Source organism: Mytilus californianus, unplaced genomic scaffold (genome assembly GCF_021869535.1).
Source record: "Mytilus californianus isolate M0D057914Y unplaced genomic scaffold, xbMytCali1.0.p SCAF_7, whole genome shotgun sequence".
NCBI lineage: Eukaryota > Metazoa > Mollusca > Bivalvia > Mytilida > Mytilidae > Mytilus > Mytilus californianus.
Window position 1 is genome coordinate 48004610 of NW_026262723.1, and position 20262 is coordinate 48024871.

At 31.8% G+C, this 20262-nt stretch overlaps 1 protein-coding gene across 1 annotated transcript in view; it reads right to left on the bottom strand.

The window, feature by feature from the left end:
- Window positions 1–20262, bottom strand: part of LOC127709710 (probable E3 ubiquitin-protein ligase MGRN1) — a 42243-nt gene that overhangs the window by 13771 nt on the left and 8210 nt on the right. Inside the window, exons 2-11 of the mRNA XM_052215371.1 lie at window positions 18620–18738; window positions 16449–16537; window positions 12531–12668; window positions 11922–12036; window positions 10578–10641; window positions 7878–8041; window positions 6287–6508; window positions 4410–4524; window positions 3697–3769; window positions 1162–1320 (exon numbers count right to left, since the gene is read on the bottom strand). Of these exons, the coding sequence (XP_052071331.1) occupies window positions 1162–1320; window positions 3697–3769; window positions 4410–4524; window positions 6287–6508; window positions 7878–8041; window positions 10578–10641; window positions 11922–12036; window positions 12531–12668; window positions 16449–16537; window positions 18620–18738 (1258 nt within the window). The remainder of the gene's footprint in view (window positions 1–1161; window positions 1321–3696; window positions 3770–4409; window positions 4525–6286; window positions 6509–7877; window positions 8042–10577; window positions 10642–11921; window positions 12037–12530; window positions 12669–16448; window positions 16538–18619; window positions 18739–20262) is intronic.

The window sequence follows — 20262 nt, forward strand, 5'->3', positions numbered from 1 at the left end:
TTGAGGCAATTACCCCCAAAAAAAGTCCCAGCCTTCCATTTGTGGTATGGTACTTTGCAGTACAATTTCAGAGAGATCCATACACTAACACACAAGTTATTGTCATGAAACTAGAAAAAATGCTTGTTTTTTGCCCCTTTTTTTGCCCCTAATTCCTAAAATTTTGAGGCAATTACCCCCAAAATCAATCCCAGCATTCCCTTTGTGATATGGAACCTTGTGGTACAATGTCAGAGAGATCCATACACTAACACACAAGTTATGTCTGGAAGTTACAAAAATGCTTATATTTGGCCCCTAATTCCTTAACTGTTGGTACCATAACCCCCAAAATCAATCCCAATCTTCCTTTTGTGGTATTGAACCTTTTGGTAAAATTTCATAGAGATCCATTCACTTAAACTAAAGTTAGAGTGCGAAAACCAATGTGTCTTCGGACGACGACAACGACGACGCCAACATCATACCAATATACGACCGCAAAATTTGCAGTCGTATAAAAAACTAGATGTGTCTGAACGACACAAATGGCCCCGCTCTCAAAAAAAGATCGAAGCCACTTTTAGGAGTGGAAATTTGAGAATGATAGTGCGTATAACTGTAATTTTCACGAAATTATCGAAGTCCAAAGCCCTTAATTTTGGCACATATAAGCAGAGCATAACCAAACGTAAACTCATTCTTTAACTCATCATAGTAGACTCACATACTAAAAGTCTGTATAACTGTTATTTTCACAATATTTTCAGAGTCCAAAGCCTGTAATTTCAGCAAAATTCAGTGGGACAGAAGCTAACGTTGACTTTATCTGTAAATCATCATAGTTGACTCACATACTAAAAATCAGCTCAATATGTGAAGGTGTTTAGATCAAACTGTTTAGATGCAAAAAGGAAAGAATAATGACCTGTGGAATTTTCTTTTTTACACAAAGATAAATTTCACCATAAGAGAAATGGGTTTAACAACTCTAGAAAATTGGGAATTCCTTGATATCAAAACATTTTATTTAATAACAATAATATAAATAAAAGAGTCTTTTATTTTATTGAAATTAAATGACTCGAGTTGATACCAAGCAATATCCAATTCTCACTCATATGAAAACTATAGTTTTTAATGCAAAAGAAAGTGTTCATGTTATATGGATTATATACTTACATCTTTGGTACATGTGGTTTAAGTTTATCCTTAGTTTTAACCACTTCTACTGTCTCCTTTCCTCCTTTCAGTTCTTCATTTCCAAGTAACTTTTTATCGTCGAGTTTCATATTGGCTGTCACCACAGAATCCTTCACAGAATCTATTTGTAATGTTTGTCTGTAATAGTACAAAAGTACACACACATATATATATATATATATCTAATATAAATATAGAAAACAAAATTGGAAAGGTTTGCTTGGAACCTTGTCTTCTGCCTACTATTGCTGCTGTAAAAGTTTTCTGTTGACTGCCAAAATCTAAGTCAATTTATCAGTAAAATACAGAATAAACTGCTTCGCCGATCGCAGCTGGAAACGACTGCAGAGGTTCAACCCTGAACAGTTGGGGCAAAAATGGACACAATTCAAGCTTGATACAGGTCTGAATATGGATTGTAATTAAATGTTACCGGTAGACACATTATAGATTTCTGACACAGAATAAATGTAGTCAAACTTGAAATTGGTTATATGATTTGAATTTATATTCAATTGAAGATTTCTTGCTGTTGTGCAATACACTGTGCTGTTGTGCAATACTAAGTAAATCTGTTTTCAGACTATATACGAAGAATGAGCAAAATAAATTGTGACCCCAAATTTTTTGGGGGGAAAACTGATAATTTCTTAAATCTTGAGGAAATAAACTGTTATCACAGAGATATGTCTCGCCTTTTTGTAATTTTGATAATTGAAATTAAAATAGCAATACTTTAACATGTAAGTTATGCAAATATTCAAAGTCGATGAACCATGACTGAAGGTACATGGCTAAACAATCTCCATGGAATGAGATGTGCCAATGCTAATACAACTGCATACCAAATACCATTGTCTTATTATAAGTCGTTCCCTTTAAACAAACCTAAACACAAACATTAACTTGTAAACTATGTAAAAGTTTAAAAGTCAATGAACCATGATCAGGGGTGGGGCTATATAATCTCCATGGAAACGATACTTGCAAATGCCAATAAATTTGCATACCAAATATCATTGACTTAACATTAGCAGTTCATCTTAAACTGATCTAATCACAAACTAATACATGTAAACTAAGCAAAAGTTTCAAAGTAAATAGACCATGACTGAGGGGGCGGGGCCAAATATTCACCATGGAAATGAGATGTGCTAATGCTTATACAACTGAACACCAATTAACATTGGCCTACCACTAATGGTTCCCCTTGAACTGACCTGATCACAAACTAATACATGTTAACTTAGCAAAATTTTTAAAGTCTATAGACCATGACTAAGGGGGCTTAGCCAAATAATCTCCATGGAAATGAGATATAATAATGCTTTTACAACTGCATACCAAATATTATTGACCTACCACTAGTGGTTCCCCATAAATTGACCTAATCACAAACTAATACATGTAAACTATGAAAAGTTTCAAAGTCAATAGACCTTGACTGAGGGGGCGGGGCCAAATAATCTCCAAGGTAATGAGATGTGCCAATGCTAATACAACTGCATACCAAATATCATTGACCTACCACTAGTGGTTCACCATGAACTAGACCTAATCACAAACTAATACATTGTTTACGCCGTCACCGCCGACGCCGGAAACAGCATATCTATGTCTTGCTTTTTGACTCCGTCAAGGCGAGACAAAAAATTGCCCCCCCTCCCCCTCCAAAAAAAAAATGTTTTTTACCCCCCACCCCTTCCAAAAAAAAAAATATTTGAAGAAATTTTCTTTTTGTAAAATGTGGTACAATTTAAGAGACAGCCATACACTTAAACAAGTTATTGTCTGAAATCTAGAAAATTGCTTGTTTTGGCCCCTTTTTGGCCCCTAATTCCTGAACGGTTTGGGCAATTACCCCCAAAATGAATCCCAACCTTCTACTTGTGGTATTGAACCTTGTGGTACAATTTCAGAGCAATCAAAATACTTATACACAAGTTAAAGTTATTGTCCTGAAATACAGAAGCTTAGTAATATATAACAGACAAATTCCATGCTAAGTAGGTATTATAAATATTCAAAGTATGGTCAAAAGGTTAGTGATTCCCTGGCAGAGGAGGAGGGACAGGATGTTTAACTGCAATAAATGTGTTAATCATTAGATATTAACAGATTTATTCTATTGTACTTGTAATCATTTAATGTAAACTTTGGTACTTTGATTTTTTATATACGTCTCATCTTTTTTTTTATATGTTGATAGACACATTCTCAAAATCAAATGGCAACAGAGGGCAACTTTTTTTGAAAATTAAGGGCAACACAAACTTGGCTAAGATTATGTTTTTAGTGTGTGAAATCCGGATTCTTAAGGCAAATCTTAACCTCCTTGACCTTTTGAGTTAATTCTGCTGCTGTTACCTGGTCTCAAACGTCTTAGGAACTTTAGTATAAGAAATCTGCAGCTCCATTATAATTATATGCATCACATATATCTAGTACAGTAAACTTTATTCCGGTCTTAATAGCAATATCCATTGTATGGAGATCTACAATTGTGATACTTACCTTTTCCTTTTCTTATCTCTGTGATGTGAATCTTTTTCATTTGATGGAATCATTCTAACAGATGGATAATAATCTGGAAATACATTAAAGTTCGTGCTGCTATTATTTATCAACATGTATATGCTGAGAGTATCATTGATTCAATATCACTTTAATTTCAAATGGCTGGAAATACTTCCTTGAATTTAATGCAACCAAATAACAAAATTAAATGTATTTTTTTATTCAATAAAAGAACAATAATTTTTCTGTTCACTTTCATGATGATTCCATATCATTCTGTTGTGAATTTGGAGATCCATATTATCTTACAAGCTATCAAAATTAATAGTGATATATGTTTACTAATCATTCTCCAAAACAAGGTATGCCCCCGAAGTTTCAATTGCTGATTATTGAAATCCCATGTTTTGATGAGTGGAAATCTTCATCCAAATAGACGAGGATCTGATGAAAAATTTATAAAGGATTCTGAAGAACCGATCATGTAGTTCACGCCTAAATTCTGAAAATCAGCAGGTATGCACTAGATGTGCATTTCGACAATAAATGTCTCTTCAGTGATGCTTGAAGCATAAACATTTGAAAGTTCAAAACCTAATACAAGCATTGAATTAAATTTATCTTAGGTAATTTTTAAATGATAACTACTACTTTATATCTCCAAAATAGATGTAAAAAAAAAAAAAAAAATGTGGGATACTTGAACGTACCATCTCCCATCAGATTTTGATTACAGGGACCATTCAATGCTTCTATCAATGACACTGCAAAATATCCAGTAGGTACACCATCCTGGCTGACTGGGTTCTCTTCATTATTTTCTCCCTGTCAAAAAGTTATTCACTTTAATGTTGTTTTTTTTAAGTCTAAACAAAGTTTTACTGATTTATTTTGTTTGAAATTTAAAAATTAAATCTAATACAGTAGACTCTGGCAAATCGGATACCAAAAATGTCAGCAAAAAATATCCCATTATCCGATATATTCAATTAGACAATAAATGTATATTCATTGAATATTCTGCAATAATGAGTTGACCTAATCCTGAGATGTAACTAGCCCTGACCACTGCTATATATATAAAAGGGTTCGAGTTATTTTCATCAGATTCATCACTATGATGTTTGTGTAAAAATTTTATCAGCTGGTTATGTAATGCTCATATTTTTGTTTTTCAGTTTTTAAATCCTATAATTATTAAAATAAATAAAATTTCCTGAAATATTTATGTGAATAAATATCTACCATCCATAGTATATGTTTTTATTTGTTTTATATACGAAGTAATATCCATATTTACATTTGTATGTGGTAAAATCACAGGTAAGCCAATCGGGCTATAAATAGATTATAGCATGTCTGTCTTTAAACTGAAATCGAATTTGTTATATATTTTATTTCTTTGAATAATCAAATTTATTTGAATATCAATGAAGATAATCATAATTAATAAAATATTATTGCATCAAGTTAAAATTTTCTGAAGACTGTTAATGTTTTGGTCATGGTTCTAGAGGCTTCCTCACATTTTGTAAACAAAAGAAAATGGCGTCTATGACATGTGGTCAAACCTACACATGTTACAAAATTATATCTGACAAAAGTCAGATTTCTCTTGGCAAAAGGGATTTATATTTATATTGCAATAAATTATTCAGAAGGAGGTACATTCAGTCTAAATTATATTTCTGATTCTGTAAGCACTTAGAGTTTTATCAAAATTCTCCCAACGTATTTTTCTTTTACCGTATATTTTATAAATAAATTCAAACCATTTGTATTTTAAGGGCATCTAATTCGCATTACAAAGGAACACAATGAATAAAGACAACACTTTATTAAGAAATAGTTCCTTTTAGTAATTAAAAACAAAATTTTCTTGTCTGCAAGATTGTAATTGCGTAACTTCCGGGTCCATTTCCTGTCAGAAAAACATTGAAAATATCTGATTGTGTGTGGTTTCGAACAGAATTTCCTGAATATTCTTATCCTATTTGCCAATATATTCTTTTATCCGATATTCGATTATACAATAAAATTAACATTAAACGTATAAGGAAGGGTTTGGTGTTTTAAACAATATTACAATAGCTGATATATTCGTTTAGCCGATATCCGATTAGGTGGAGTCTACTGTATAGCAAAAAATTTAATATATAATATTATTTGGTTGTTTTTTCATCTCAGCAGAAATTAAAATTTAGTAAGGTTTTTTTTCTCAAAAAAACCAAGACAAATCAAGGGTATCAAACAATAGATGATTTGATTTTTGGTGTTTTAACACCACTTTCAAGCACCGCTTTTGGGCTATTTTGTGGCAGCCAGTTTTTATTGGTGGAGGAATCCGGAGCGCCTGGAGAAAACAACGACCTTCGATAGGAAAACTGACAATCCTAGTCAATTAAGATTAGAGTTGAGTGCACCCGCAAGAGCAGGGTTCGAACTCACAACCTCAGTGTTGACTGGCTAGTGATTACAGTAGTAACTACTTAGACCACTCGGCCACCGAGGCCCCACAAACAATAGATAAAACTGGTACTAAGATAGTTATCCAATTTAATGGATACTGCATTGTTAATGACTATACCTGGACAGGAATAGCCTGTTTCCTTCTCATTGCTCTGATCTGTAATAAAGCTCTGAATGGAGATCTACAGATAGGACAATTACTGGCTTGGTATCTCAGTGACTCTGCACAAGCACTACATAGACACAAGTGACGACATGGTAGAATTAATGTGTCTCTCATGTCAGACATACATATAACACATTCTGCCCCACTATCATCAACTTCATCATCTGGATCAAGCTGAAATGGAAAAAAAAATACTTCCTTCTTTAGGTTTCTTATTTCAAATGAATCTACGAATCTTTAAGGATGAAATCTTGAACTGTATTTTTGAGTTTAAGTTTTTTTTCTTGTAAGTCTAAAGGCTTTTATTTTATCAAGAGGGTCAATAAGAGTAAAATAGAAATAGGATATGTAATTCATCATAATAAAACTACTACTGACTGAACAAAAAATGTTGATGCTTGATGTATTTAAGAAGATAGAGAGATAATACAGTTGACTCTCGTTATCTCGAAGTCAGCCGGACCAGAGAAATATTTCGAGATACACGTAGTTCGACTCAAACGAAACCGGAAGTTTGACAGAGCAAGGGACACAACTCTTGCTTAGCTTGGTAAAGCTAAAATAAATCCGGGTGAATAAGGGAAGGGGATCGATATTCTGGTATCAGATCGATGTATTTGTATGTCATGTTCTTTCATTATTATAATAACATTATTTTTACTTATTCAATTGTTTCAGTTAGAATTTTTTCCTCTGGCTTTTATCCGAGAGAGTAATTTCCAATCGATAGTTTCGTTATTCAGGTCGTTTATAGTTGACAAAATTGTTTATTCTCGGATACAAGAGATTTTAGAAAATTTAGATTTCTCTTCATTTTGTTTTATCTCACTCTTTCTTTTCAAAAGAAAATACAACAAGATTAAAGACGCCGATTGAGTAGTTTTTAGGTGATCATCAACGGAAGTCATAATCCTTACTTTATACACACCCAAGCTCATTAGTGTAAATCACAATTAATTGTTTTGTAAACATTTTAAATACTTTTTCATGAACATTAACAATGCATCACTTATTATTTATAAAAAAATCTATAAAAGATAATCTTAGGTAAACACTCGTGGAAATAGCATGTCATAAATCAATAGTGGTCAGTGACTGGAAATTTAATTACACGTGTATTGTCAGATTAACTCTTCAATCCATTTAAATGCCTGAGGTCATGTTTTGACATATGTGTATTAGTTCGAGATAAATAATGAATTTTGAATGCTTTTGTTAACCTTGGGATCGTAAATTTAGTTCGACTCAACCGAAATTTCGACTCATCCAATTTTGACTCATCAGGAGTTGAATTACATACATTTATATGGAACAAACTTCCGGACCACGTGAAAACTTCGACTCATCCGAAATTTCGAGTCAACCGAGTTCGAGACAACGAGAGTTAACTGTATATGAATAAATATACCCACACATTTAGCAGGAGGAACAAAATAAAGCATTATCAAATTTGCAGTTTTAGTTTCAATGATCTTCTAACAACATACTAAATTTAAAAAAAAGAGATAGGAGTAAAAATTGGCAAATAATTGACTTTCCTCACCTTTGACCTATCAACCTGCTTGTTTTCAATCCCATATATTTCTTGCAGCAGATATGATAACCCATCAACAAACTGTTTTTGTTTCAATGGCTTCAGTATGTATCCACTGTCTGCTGAACTTTTCTCTACCATACCAAATGTAAGATGGGCATGGTTTGGATGTTCTGTAAATGACATTTAATAGAAATTGTAAAAAAACTGAAACACAATTTTAGAACCTTTAGTGAGCAAGCACATATACCTAACGCCCTCCATAAAGCTTGAAACAACATAGTTTTTTAAATATTTTCTTTTAAAAGATATGATTCTTTTTGGTTATTTCTAGAAGTACTATTGTGACTTTAAATCAATAGGGATTTCCTCTATTATATGCGACCATATATCAAATTAAATTCATTTCTCATATACATTATTTGATCTAAGCATCTAGAGCAGGGCTTCCAAAAAATATTTGAGCCAGCCAGACATTTATGTCTTATCCTGATTTTAATCCCTTAAGACTTAGTAACAAAAGGCAATTATGGTAATCAGTTGGCCATCATGTAACCAATGATTGACATTAAAACGATATTAAACTTTTACTTTGATATAAATTCGATGTTCTGACGTAAACTGTTAAATTCAGACAGTGCATTATTCGAAGTGTGCAACATCAGCGTACTAATATCTGCCTTAGGCTCTTTATTTGTGCAAAATAACGTTGTCAAAAACTTTACTTTCGTTTTTAAAAAGCACATTTTCCTAATACTGGATGTTGACACCGACCAGAGACGGACATGTAAAATCCGTGTATGTTTACAAAGCACGATTGAGTTTAAGTAGCTCTTTCCACGTTATTTAAGAAAATACTCGAAATGAACGTTAGATAAAGGTATCAATGATAATTTTAGCATTTTTGAAGAATTAGGATGCATAATTAAATTTCCAACCTACACAGGCGCACACGTGTACTAGTTCAAACAACGTGGTTCTGACGATTTTTCGTTTAAAAACTTTTAAAATTTTTTCATCAAATCATATTTATAAATGTATTTCTGATAAGTTCAATCGTTTTGAATAAATTAATTAGATGCAAACCGCTGAAATGTAAGAAAATAACTTTGAATAGACCGATTAATGTAAGGTACAAAATAGTTTACCTGTCACCTGAACATGTAAATTTCAGCTGTCTGACAACTTATAAACCTTGAATAAAATGAGAAGGTATTAAAGTAGAGTTTATTTTGATAGTTCTTATTCATCATGTCACTTTTATGACCGGAAATGTGTGGCTGTTTCAGGCAAAAGGTTGGGTCAAAAAGATCGCATAAACTTCCGATTTTTTTTTGAATTATGTTAAAATGTCCATCTCTTAAGGTGTAATACCACCAAACCATAGTACGTCACATCCGGTTGCATACGAAAATAGGTCGAAAAAAAATATTCCCTTGAATTTGACAGTTGTAGGTAATTGATCCTACATTTCATTGCAGTAAAACATTTCTGAGTCATAAACATATATCTTGGGTATTTCAAAGCACCATTATTTCTTTATTTGGGGTTTCTATAGAATATTTTGGAAACTTGAGGTTACATGGTTACTAAAGCTTGTACACAGGTTAAAAAAGGGGGAAAATTTGATTGGTTAACTTCCAGTGATGGTTATTTTTTTATATGCAATGAAATGTTATGTGAAATTTTTTCTATAGTACTGGACAGGATAAATCTTTACTCATGCCAAGTATTTCTTTATTTGAAACAAAGATAAATTCTGCACAATTTTTTGAAAAGTGCAAATTTAACAAAGACTAATAGGGGAAAATCAATGGTGGTATTACACCTTAAGAAAGCCTTGAAAACTTAAAGTAGATATCCATTTCATGCTTTTCCCAGACGGACAATGTACGATAAATTTATAAATGTCCGGCATATATGACCGTTTTGGAAGCCATTACCTAGAGACCAGTTTTCTGCACAAATTTTTAAATATTTTAAGTAACTTTGACCTCAGCCTTGGAGGTAGTGACCTCAAAGTCAATAGTGATCTTGTTTTTAATATATGTGACCATATATTTAACTATGGAGCAATCCCATGTGTAATATTTGATTCAGCATCCAGAAACCATTTTTTGTGTATACATTTCAGATAATTTTAGTAACTTTGACATTGACCTTGAATGTAGTGACCTAAAAATCAAAAGGATCTTCCACTTCATTATATGTGATCATATATCTAAGTATGGTTGCAATCTGATACAAATTGTTTGAAAACAAAAAATTTTGAGTTTAAATTTTCAATTTCTAAAGCCCAACTGGTTTGTGAGGTTATTTTTTGTGTCTTTCTTGCTCTTGCATCTGATGAAAAGATATAATTTATACAAGGAGATTTTTTAGTGATTTTATATTCATTGGAAAATTAGCAAAAATAAATCCCTTCTGAAAAATATCCATCTTTACAGTAATTAGATAATTCTTCCATTTCATTATTATAATGGAGTTTTATTTTTGGCTTTTGCAATTTGTACAATAACAGGTGTCAAGACAAAATTTATTTTTCATTATCAATCAGTAACTAAAAACCAAAAAAATATGATTTTCATCATGCAAAGATCAAAATGTAGTACAATGTAAGGAGACACAATTTGACACACCAACATCTACTACTTTTTAATAAAAACCACTGAAATACACTGAAAGGACTTAAATTATTAGATAACTTACCTTCATCTTCTACTACACAATGTATAACCACTGGGATGATGTCCTTAGTTGGATCATACTGCCACTGAAATTATACATAAACAAATCTCATTTTTCACTATATGTCAATTTAGCAAGTTTTGTCCAATACATTGTACATAAAATCTGTATTTGTATTTTCATGGCAACATATTTGTATAATATTGTTTTCATTGGTTGAAGAAATACTGCAAACATTATTACATCAGTTCTTTATAAATTGGTTGAGAGAAACAAATCCATTGTTAATGGTTGACAAAACCACATCAAGTTAAAAGGCAGAAGAAAAGTGTCATAGTTTAATGGATGAAGACAACTTGCTTGGTTTTAATTAATGGTTGAAGAAACCAGTCTAGTTTAAACTGCTACAAGCTAAGAAACCACATATAATCTTACTTATTACTAGAAATTATACATAGTTGATGTGTTTAAAAGAAAAGGACACAGTACATTTGAAGAAAAAACAAAGTAATTGTTGAAGAAACAACATAGTAAATGTTGAAGAAATTAAACAACATTGTAATCCTTGAAGAAACAACATAGTAATTGTTGAAGAAATAACATAGTAATTGTTGAAGACACATAGTAATTGTTGAAGAAACCACACAAATTGTTATGACTGTTTACTGTAAATTCAGAAATGATTGCCTGTATTTATCATTGTGATTTGTAGAAAAGCTACATACAGATATATTTATTTGATATCAGAATGCTAGTTCTTATGATTGTGATTCTCAAGTAGTCGCATTATTCGCATAAATATAAACCTCGCAATAAATTCTGAATTTACAGTACTTATAATAAACAGCTGAATTAAGACTCTTAATTTTACAATTTTGATGCATCTTTGGACTCACAAGTTTTGAAATTGATGAGTCCAGACAGATTTTGATGAGTCCAGGACTCATGGACTCGCCTTTGTGAGAACCCTGAAGAGAACATGACATGCCCTAATTGTAAACTAAAATGGATATTAAGAAGGCATCTAATCAGAAGCAAATAAAATGGCTCTGTAGAAAAACATGAATGATGATACCCTTAAGCATAAAAATATGGTGTCAAATATAACTGTTAAAAGTCCCATAACTCTGGAATGACAAACAAGAATATTTTCAAAGTTAAAATCGAGTCTATATTCACCAATCACAACAACAGTGTTAAGTTTGTAATAATTTGATTCAAGCTTTTCTTCAGAAAATTTGGTGGGTACCATCACATGACCTGACTGAAAGCAACTGAGTGGCTGGGACTTATCTCTTTTTCAATGTAATTGGTGGGTTCTATCACATGAACTGCCTGTGAGAACAATGATTGGCTGGGACTTACCTCTTCTTCAGTATAATTGGTAGGTTCTATCACATGCCCTGACTGTGAGAACAACTGATTGGCTCCTTTCTTATAATGGTATGTGTCTGACTTTATAGGATGTTTAGAGTTAATTCTACAAATAATAAACTAATATTATAAATTCCTATAATTATTGTGACATTTTTACAGTATAAATGCAAAATTGGTTAGGATTAACAAGTATAACTAATAAACTGTTGAAATTGGCTGTCTTTGGATGCATATTCAAGGAGGATATTCATTCCTACAGTATCAATTTCACTTCTCAAGCCTGTCCATATCAAGAAAAGAGCATCTTGCTAGTAAAATATATTGTGTATGATCGATTGATTGTTGGTAGTTAGACAGCTGCAAATACTTCTAGTATATTCACTAAGAATTGTTTTCAAATCTGATAGGAATAATCAGAATATTACATCAGGTGACCTAATGCAGGGCATATTTTCAGTTCCTATCTTCCTATCCTATTTTTCATATGGATGTCTGAATATGAATGACATATATGTCACTTGATTTTTAAGTAAACAACAATAAATCAATCGTGATTCAGAAAAATAGTTTTAATGTTGTACAGATTTGATAACTTACACAAGTTGTCCATTGTTAAACTCCTCTGTTGCAAAGTAATAGATAGTAATTGCACATTTAACATCAGAATCAAAGACAAATTCTACATTATATTTGTTTGTGGTCTTCTGATCATCCTCTACTTCAGCTTCATCAACCCTTAAACATCAAATTAACATGTACTAATTAAATTTTTACACATGCAAAAGATATTGTGCATTCATTAATAAAGGCTGCTCTGTAACCATGGCAATGCTACTCTATAAAACAGGAAGTTTTAACAATAGAGATATTGATATCATAAATCTCCGATGAATTGGTACGTCCTGGGTCACATGCAAAATTTAACTTTTGAAAAACTGCCAAAATTTACATTTTTCTTTAACAGGAAGTTCAACAATTTGATCTTAATTTACTACAATGTATTAAATAGTTTGAAATAAACAGCTGCGCCATGAGCGCATGATACGCCCGTCGTCTTGTGTGTGAATTTTTATGCAATAAGCATAAACAGTTTCTGACATACGGCGTGACATGCGAAAACCCCCCTTTTTTTTTAACAAAAAACTCAATATCTCTAAAATGAAATTTTGAATCAAAACCAAATAGTATACAGATCTTTAGATTAATATAACTAAGAAGTGTGTAAAATTTTAAGCAATAATCATACCTCCTTTCTAAAATAAAGAAATTTTTAGATATAAATGCAAGGAAAACATATTACAATGGGTATATTCTGCCCCTGATTGACTACTGCTGTATTATTTGGGGTGAATGTAAAAATGAAGGGATAGCAAGAATTTTAAAACTCCAAAAAAGGGCAGCAAGATTAATTCTAGATGCAGTTCCTTTATCCCCCTCAGCCCCCTTATTTAAAGAACTTGGGTGGATGACAGTTGACAATAGAATAAAATACCACAAATATTTACTTCTATATAAATGTATGCGTATGGAAGCACCAATGTACCTAGTTCAAAAGTTTAAACTGAAATCAGATAATAATCCTTACTCCCTGAGAGGCGTCACTCAAGGTAATCTGATAGTTCCTAAGCCAAAAGCTGAGCTATTTAAGAAATCTTTTGTTTATTCTGGATCAGTGTTATGGAATGGACTACCAAACAAAATGCGTAAAGCTCAAAACACTTATACTTTTAAACAAAGTATCAAGAAGTACTTAACACAGTCCTGATAAGATTATGTTTTCTACAATGTATTTGTATATTCTTTTATTTATATTTGTATTTGATTTTTTGACTACATGTACATCTTGAACAGCCTTATATCTTATCATGTTAGTAATATTACATTGAACTAATTGACTGTAAATTAACTATGTGTAAATATCTGTTTTTTGATTGTATTGTAATTTGTATGTGAGGGCCTCAGGGAAGATTAGTTTATTGTAACTAACTGAGTTTACCCTCTTTAAATAAAGAATTTATTATTATTATTATTATTATTATTATTATATATATTATAAATCGTTTTTGAGATACGGCGCGACATGTGAAAACCCCCCTTTAAAAAAAAAAAAAATCAATATCTCAAAAATAAAATTTTGAATCGAAACCAAAAAGTATACAGATCTTTAGATTAATATAACTAAGAAGTGTGTAAAATTTAAGCAATAATCATAAATCGTTTTTGGGATACGGCGCGACATGTGAAAAACCCCTCCCCCTTTTTTTTTACAAAATACTCAATAACTCAAAAATAAAATTTTGAATCAGCACCAAAAAGTATACAGATCTTAAAGTTAATATAACTAAGAAGTGTGTAAAGTTTTAAGCAATAATCATAAACTGTTTTTGAGATACAGCGCGACATGTGAAAAACCCCTCCCCCTTTTTCAACAAAATACTCAATATCTCTAAAATAAAATTTTGAATCATCACCAAAAAGTATACAGATCTTAAGATTAATATAACTAAGAAGTGTGTAAAGTTTTAAGCAATAATCATAAATTGTTTTTGAGATACGGCGCGACATGTGAAAAAAAACACACACCTGTTTTAGTTACTAAGTCCCGTATCTCAAAAAGTTTTAATCTTATTTTCACCAAAAAGTATACAGATCGTTTGACCATCATAAGAAACAACTATGTTAAGTTTCATGAAATTTGGATAAGTCATTCTCAAGTTACGGTGCGACATGTTTACGCCGGACAGACAGACAGACGGACACCGGACATTTGTATACCATAATACGTCCTGTCAAAAATTGATGGGCGTATAAAAACTTATATTTTGTCATTCCAATGAAATAAAGCTGTCAAATCACTAAGAAAAATTTAACACAAACGGACAGACAGACATGAGGAATGCAATATTCCCCAAACCCCCCCCCCCCCCCACTTCTTTGAGTGGAAGTATATTAATAATACGATGAAAATACATTGAAAAACAATTTGAAGCTCAAAATACATAAAAATTGGTTGGACAGAAATTTGAAACTCGTATTAAATTTAATTCTTGCAAAAAATATCCGAAACCTGTCTAACGTGGAAAGAACAAGAAAATAAATCGAGTTGCTATAAAGTAAACTATCAATGTATTAATATAACATTAAATATTATAAATATCTCTCCACTCAACCTTTTTAAGGAAACAAAAATGAAACATGAAATGTTTAAATGCATACCTTTATAAACTGATATAAATCATATGTGTTATGTTTCCTGATTATGCTATTTCCATGAACCTCTTTAGTCTTTACAAAGGGTAACAGTCTAGAAAGGGAACACTTTAGTTGGTATGGACTAATAGTTTTCCTTACAATATTTTTTTTAAATTGGCAAAGTTGATAACTTATTTTCTAAAATTCTCCTGAAAAGCAATATTATCTCAATCAATTTTTCTATTTCTATTTTACTGACTGGAATAAATATTACTTTGTTTTTGTATTTTTGATTTTTGTTGTGTTAGTTTTCTCCTTAACTTTTATTCCTATGCCACTGATTTGAGTACTCATACAGTTAGTTGAACCCTTCCACATATTAATGGCACAAGTAAGTGAATGGCAAGGGTTTCTTAATTTATTGTCTACAAGTATTTCATAAGATGGCTAATCTTTCAGTCTCTTTGAGTTCAACTTTTTCTAGATTCAGGTCAAGCATGTCATGATAAGGTATGGATACGTACCGATTATCAGGTTGTCTGCATATTCATATTTTACAATATCATTATGCAAACCACCAGATAATCGATTTATCGGGTTGTATTTGCGTATTTTCATGATAGAAACAAGGGTTTTCTTTGTTTCACCAGCAAACCAGAAGATGATTTGATAAGTTCGGGTCAAACTTATCAACATCGGTTCATTCATTATGACGTCGGTGATATGTACAGGCCAAAGTTATTAAGGCCAGGTCAACGTATTTGACCTCACAAAGCCCTGATAAGCAATTTAATTGAGCTGAGCAGAGTGATACAGACAGTGGGACGACTGATAAGTATGTATTTGTGAGACACGTAGATAGGAATAAATCTAAAAGGGGTAGATTTCTTTTTTATTTTACAGAGTTTTTAGTTCCTGGTTTTAACATTTACACAAAAATCTACTTTTATTCATATGTGTATCTACAAACTACAGAGCTTTATATGTACATGATGTATGAAAAACATTGACCTGTACTATCAAAAAATGTCTCAAGAAATAAACAAAAAATGAAATGAACAAAAAGGTATATTGTGTCAATACATGTACTGTGCAAAATAAAAAAAATTCACCAAACTTAAAAAAGAGGTGGTGTAGTGATGTTGTGTTTCCAAGAAATAATTTCTCATGTAAACTGATGTTTTAGATAAATGGTGATTTGAGAAGACAAAGAAAAATCTTTCTTATATTTAACAGTTTGTTTTCTCTGCGGAACTACAAGTATATATGTTTATATATTTTCTCAGGGAAACTACAAGTATATATGTATATATATGGACTTACTTGACAAATCGAAGTGAATCCTTTCTGATGTTGATCAGACTTTTAAGTGTTTTGGTAGGTTCATTACCTGATGATGAAGGATAAGGATACTGAAAATAAAATAAAATTTGTCATATACAAATCAAATTATAATCGAAACACAGAACTCAAGATATGATTCAGTTAAACATTGGTCCTATTAATCTACTGAAAATATAACTTAATTCAACCTGTCCTATGAAATGAGTTTCCTTAATGTTAAGGCCTTAATACAATACAGTTTTGATCCGACTGTGATTTTTTGACGAAAATTTGCATACAAGCTATTTTCATTTATTCAATTCAAATATGTAATTATAAATGAGGAATGTGTCCATGGGACACAGATGATGCCCCCACTTGCAGAAAACGTTATAAAGGGACATTACTCAAGAACTGTAAAAGTGACGCTACCCAAATTTGTATCTGATCAGTTTAGAGAACGGAAACGAAAAATTCAGCAATTTTTCCATTTGTAAAGGGGCATAACTCTAGAACGGTAAAAGTGACGCCACCAAAATTCAAACTTGATCTGTGTTTTGTAGCAATAAGCATAGTGTATAAGATTCATAACATTTGGTTGAGGCAAACTAAAGTTGGAGAACGGAAACGAAAAATTCACCAATTTTCCATTTGTAAAGGGTTATATCTCTAGAACGGTAAAAGTGACGCCACAAAAATTCAAACTTGATCTGTGTTTTGTGGTAATAAGAATTGTGTATAAGTTTCATATTATTTAGTTGAGGCAAACTAAAGTTAGAGAACAGAAACGAAAAATTCAGCAATTTTTCCATTTGTAAAGTAGCATAACTCTAGAACGGTATAAGTGTCGCCACCTAAATTCAAATTTGATCTGTGTTTTGTGGTAATAACCATTGTGTATAAGTTTCATAATATTTGGTTGAGGCAAACTTAAGTTAGAGAACAGAAACCAATTTATTTTTTAATATGAAGATATGAAGTATTAAATTACTTTAACAGTCAACCAAAATGTACACAAATGGACTGCAAAATCAAAGTATTAGACTAGATAACAAGTAATCACCATGTTCCAAAGAGATTCCCTACATGCAAACACTTGCCAGAGTAATTTCTAACTGAATCACTGTGATTGTAAATAATGTTGAGCTAATAAGGCCAAACAAATATTATTGAGTCCCTGATTCCCTACCTACATGTACCCTACAACTCTCATGCCTACCCTAACACATGTTATGAATATTTTTAGTTAGCACAATTGACCATTTTCATGAAGGGAATACACTTTTGATTAAGCATGGTTTAAGTCAAGATCAATATCTATATATAGACTGTAAATTTAAAAAAAAAAACAGTATAAAAAAACTTTTATCACAGACTATCTAGATGTTGACAACATGGACACAGACGGAATGTAAGATGAATACATTTTACCTCAAGGACTTTTATTGCAGGCTCAACTAAAATCAATGAATCATTGTATCTACATCACATAACTATATCTCCTTCTTGCATAGCTCTACATCCTAAGACCTTGTCTGGGTTTAGATTTACTTTTGGTCCCTTTTGGTTTTATCAGCTACTCAACAATTGTATCTGGTTTTGGACAAATATTTTAGCCTTGAGCATCACTTGAGACAATAATTGTCAAAATTGGCATCTGGTGCAGTAAAATTGGTACCTTTAATGTTAATACTACCACTGGTCAATATCTCTGCTGGTGGACTGTACAAATGTAAGTCCAGGAGGGTATCATGATCACCAGCCCAGTAGCCAGTACTTCTGGACTATCATGAAAATAGGGAAACATGCATATGTATTGTTTGATTTAAATTTGCTGTTACAAAATTTAAAAAACATTTTAAATTAAGAACTGCATCTCCCTCATACATATAGCTCTGAATCCTTGTCTGGTTTGGATTTACTTTTGGTACTTTTTGGAACTCTTCAATGTTTCACTTTGTATTAGGTTTTGGACTTTCAAATACATTTGTAATTTTAACTTCACTGGAGACATTAATTGTCGAAAAAATCATCAGGTGCGGTGCGGTAAAATTGGTACTGTTTATCTCATAAAAATGATGACATCGAGTGCAGTTAAATTGGTACTGTTTATGTCATAAAAATGATGACAAGGTAAATTTATTATTTTCATACAAATTCAAGCAACTTACAGCAACAGGCTTCGATCCAAGAAAATTGAGATCCTGATTTTCTCCAAACAGATAAGCCTCTGGCTGACTCATATCAAATCTTTCTCCTCCCATGATAAAATGACTTCCAAAATAGTTGCCTGAAAGATAATAAAGAAACAGCTTAAACTTGTACATGTACTCAATAAAATTTAAGGAATTTTATTCAACACGGCAGAATTACATTTTGTAAATGACAGTTTTTAAACAGATCATATTAATTTTTTAGATTCAGAATATATACACTGAGGGAATAAAATACATGAAAGTTAAAAATGTCATTTAAAACAACCCCATAATGGGAGGAACGCAACTTCAATAGTAAAACAACCCCATAATGGGAGGAACACAACTTCAATAGTAAAACAACCCCATAATGGGAGGAACACAACTTCAATAATAAAACAACCCTATAATGGGACGAACACAACTTCAAGAGTAAAACAACCCTATAATGGGAGGAACACAACTTCAATAGTATAACAACCCTATAAAGGGAGTAACACAACTTCAATCAAAACAACCACATAATGGGACGAACACAACTTCAAGAGTAAAACAACCCTATAATGGGAGGAACACAACTTCAATAGTATAACAACCATATAAAGGGAGTAACACAACTTCAATTAAAACAACCACATAAAGGGAGGAACAAAATTTCAATAGTAAAACAACCCTATAATGGGAGGAACACAACTTCAATAGTAAAACAACCCTATAATGGGAAGAACACAACTTCAATAGTAAAACAACCCAATAATGGGAAGAACACAACTTCAATAGTAAAACAACCCTATAATGGGAGGAAAACAACTTCAATAGTAAAACAACCCTAAAATGGGAGGAACACAACTTCAATAGTAAAACAACCCTATAATGGGAGGAACACAACTTAAATAGTAAAACAACCATATAAAGGGAGGAACACAACTTCAATAGTAAAACAATCCTATAATGGGAAGAACACAACTTAAATAGTAAAACAACCCAAAACAACCACATAATGGGAGGAAAACAACTTCAATAGTAAAACAACCCAATAATGGGAAGAACACAACTTCAATAGTAAAACAACCCTATAACGGGAGGAACACAACTTCAATAGTAAAACAACAATATAAAGGGAGGAACACAACTTCAATATTAAAACAACCACATAATGGGAAGAAAACAACTTCAATAGTAAAACAACCCAATAATGGGAGGAACACAACTTAAATAGTAAAACAACCCAAAACAACCACATAATGGGAGGAAAACAACTTCAATAGTAAAACAACCCAATAATGGGAAGAACACAACTTCAATAGTAAAACAACCCTATAATGGGAGGAACACAACTTCAATAGTAAAACAACAATATAAAGGGAGGAACACAACTTCAATAGTAAAACAACCACATAATGGGAAGAAAACAACTTCAATAGTAAAACAACCCAATAATGGGAGGAACACAACTTAAATAGTAAAACAACCCAAAACAACCACATAATGGGAGGAAAACAACTTCAATAGTAAAACAACCCAATAATGGGAAGAACACAACTTCAATAGTAAAACAACCCTATAAAGGGAGGAACACAACTTCAATAGTAAAACAACCACATAATGGGAAGAAAACA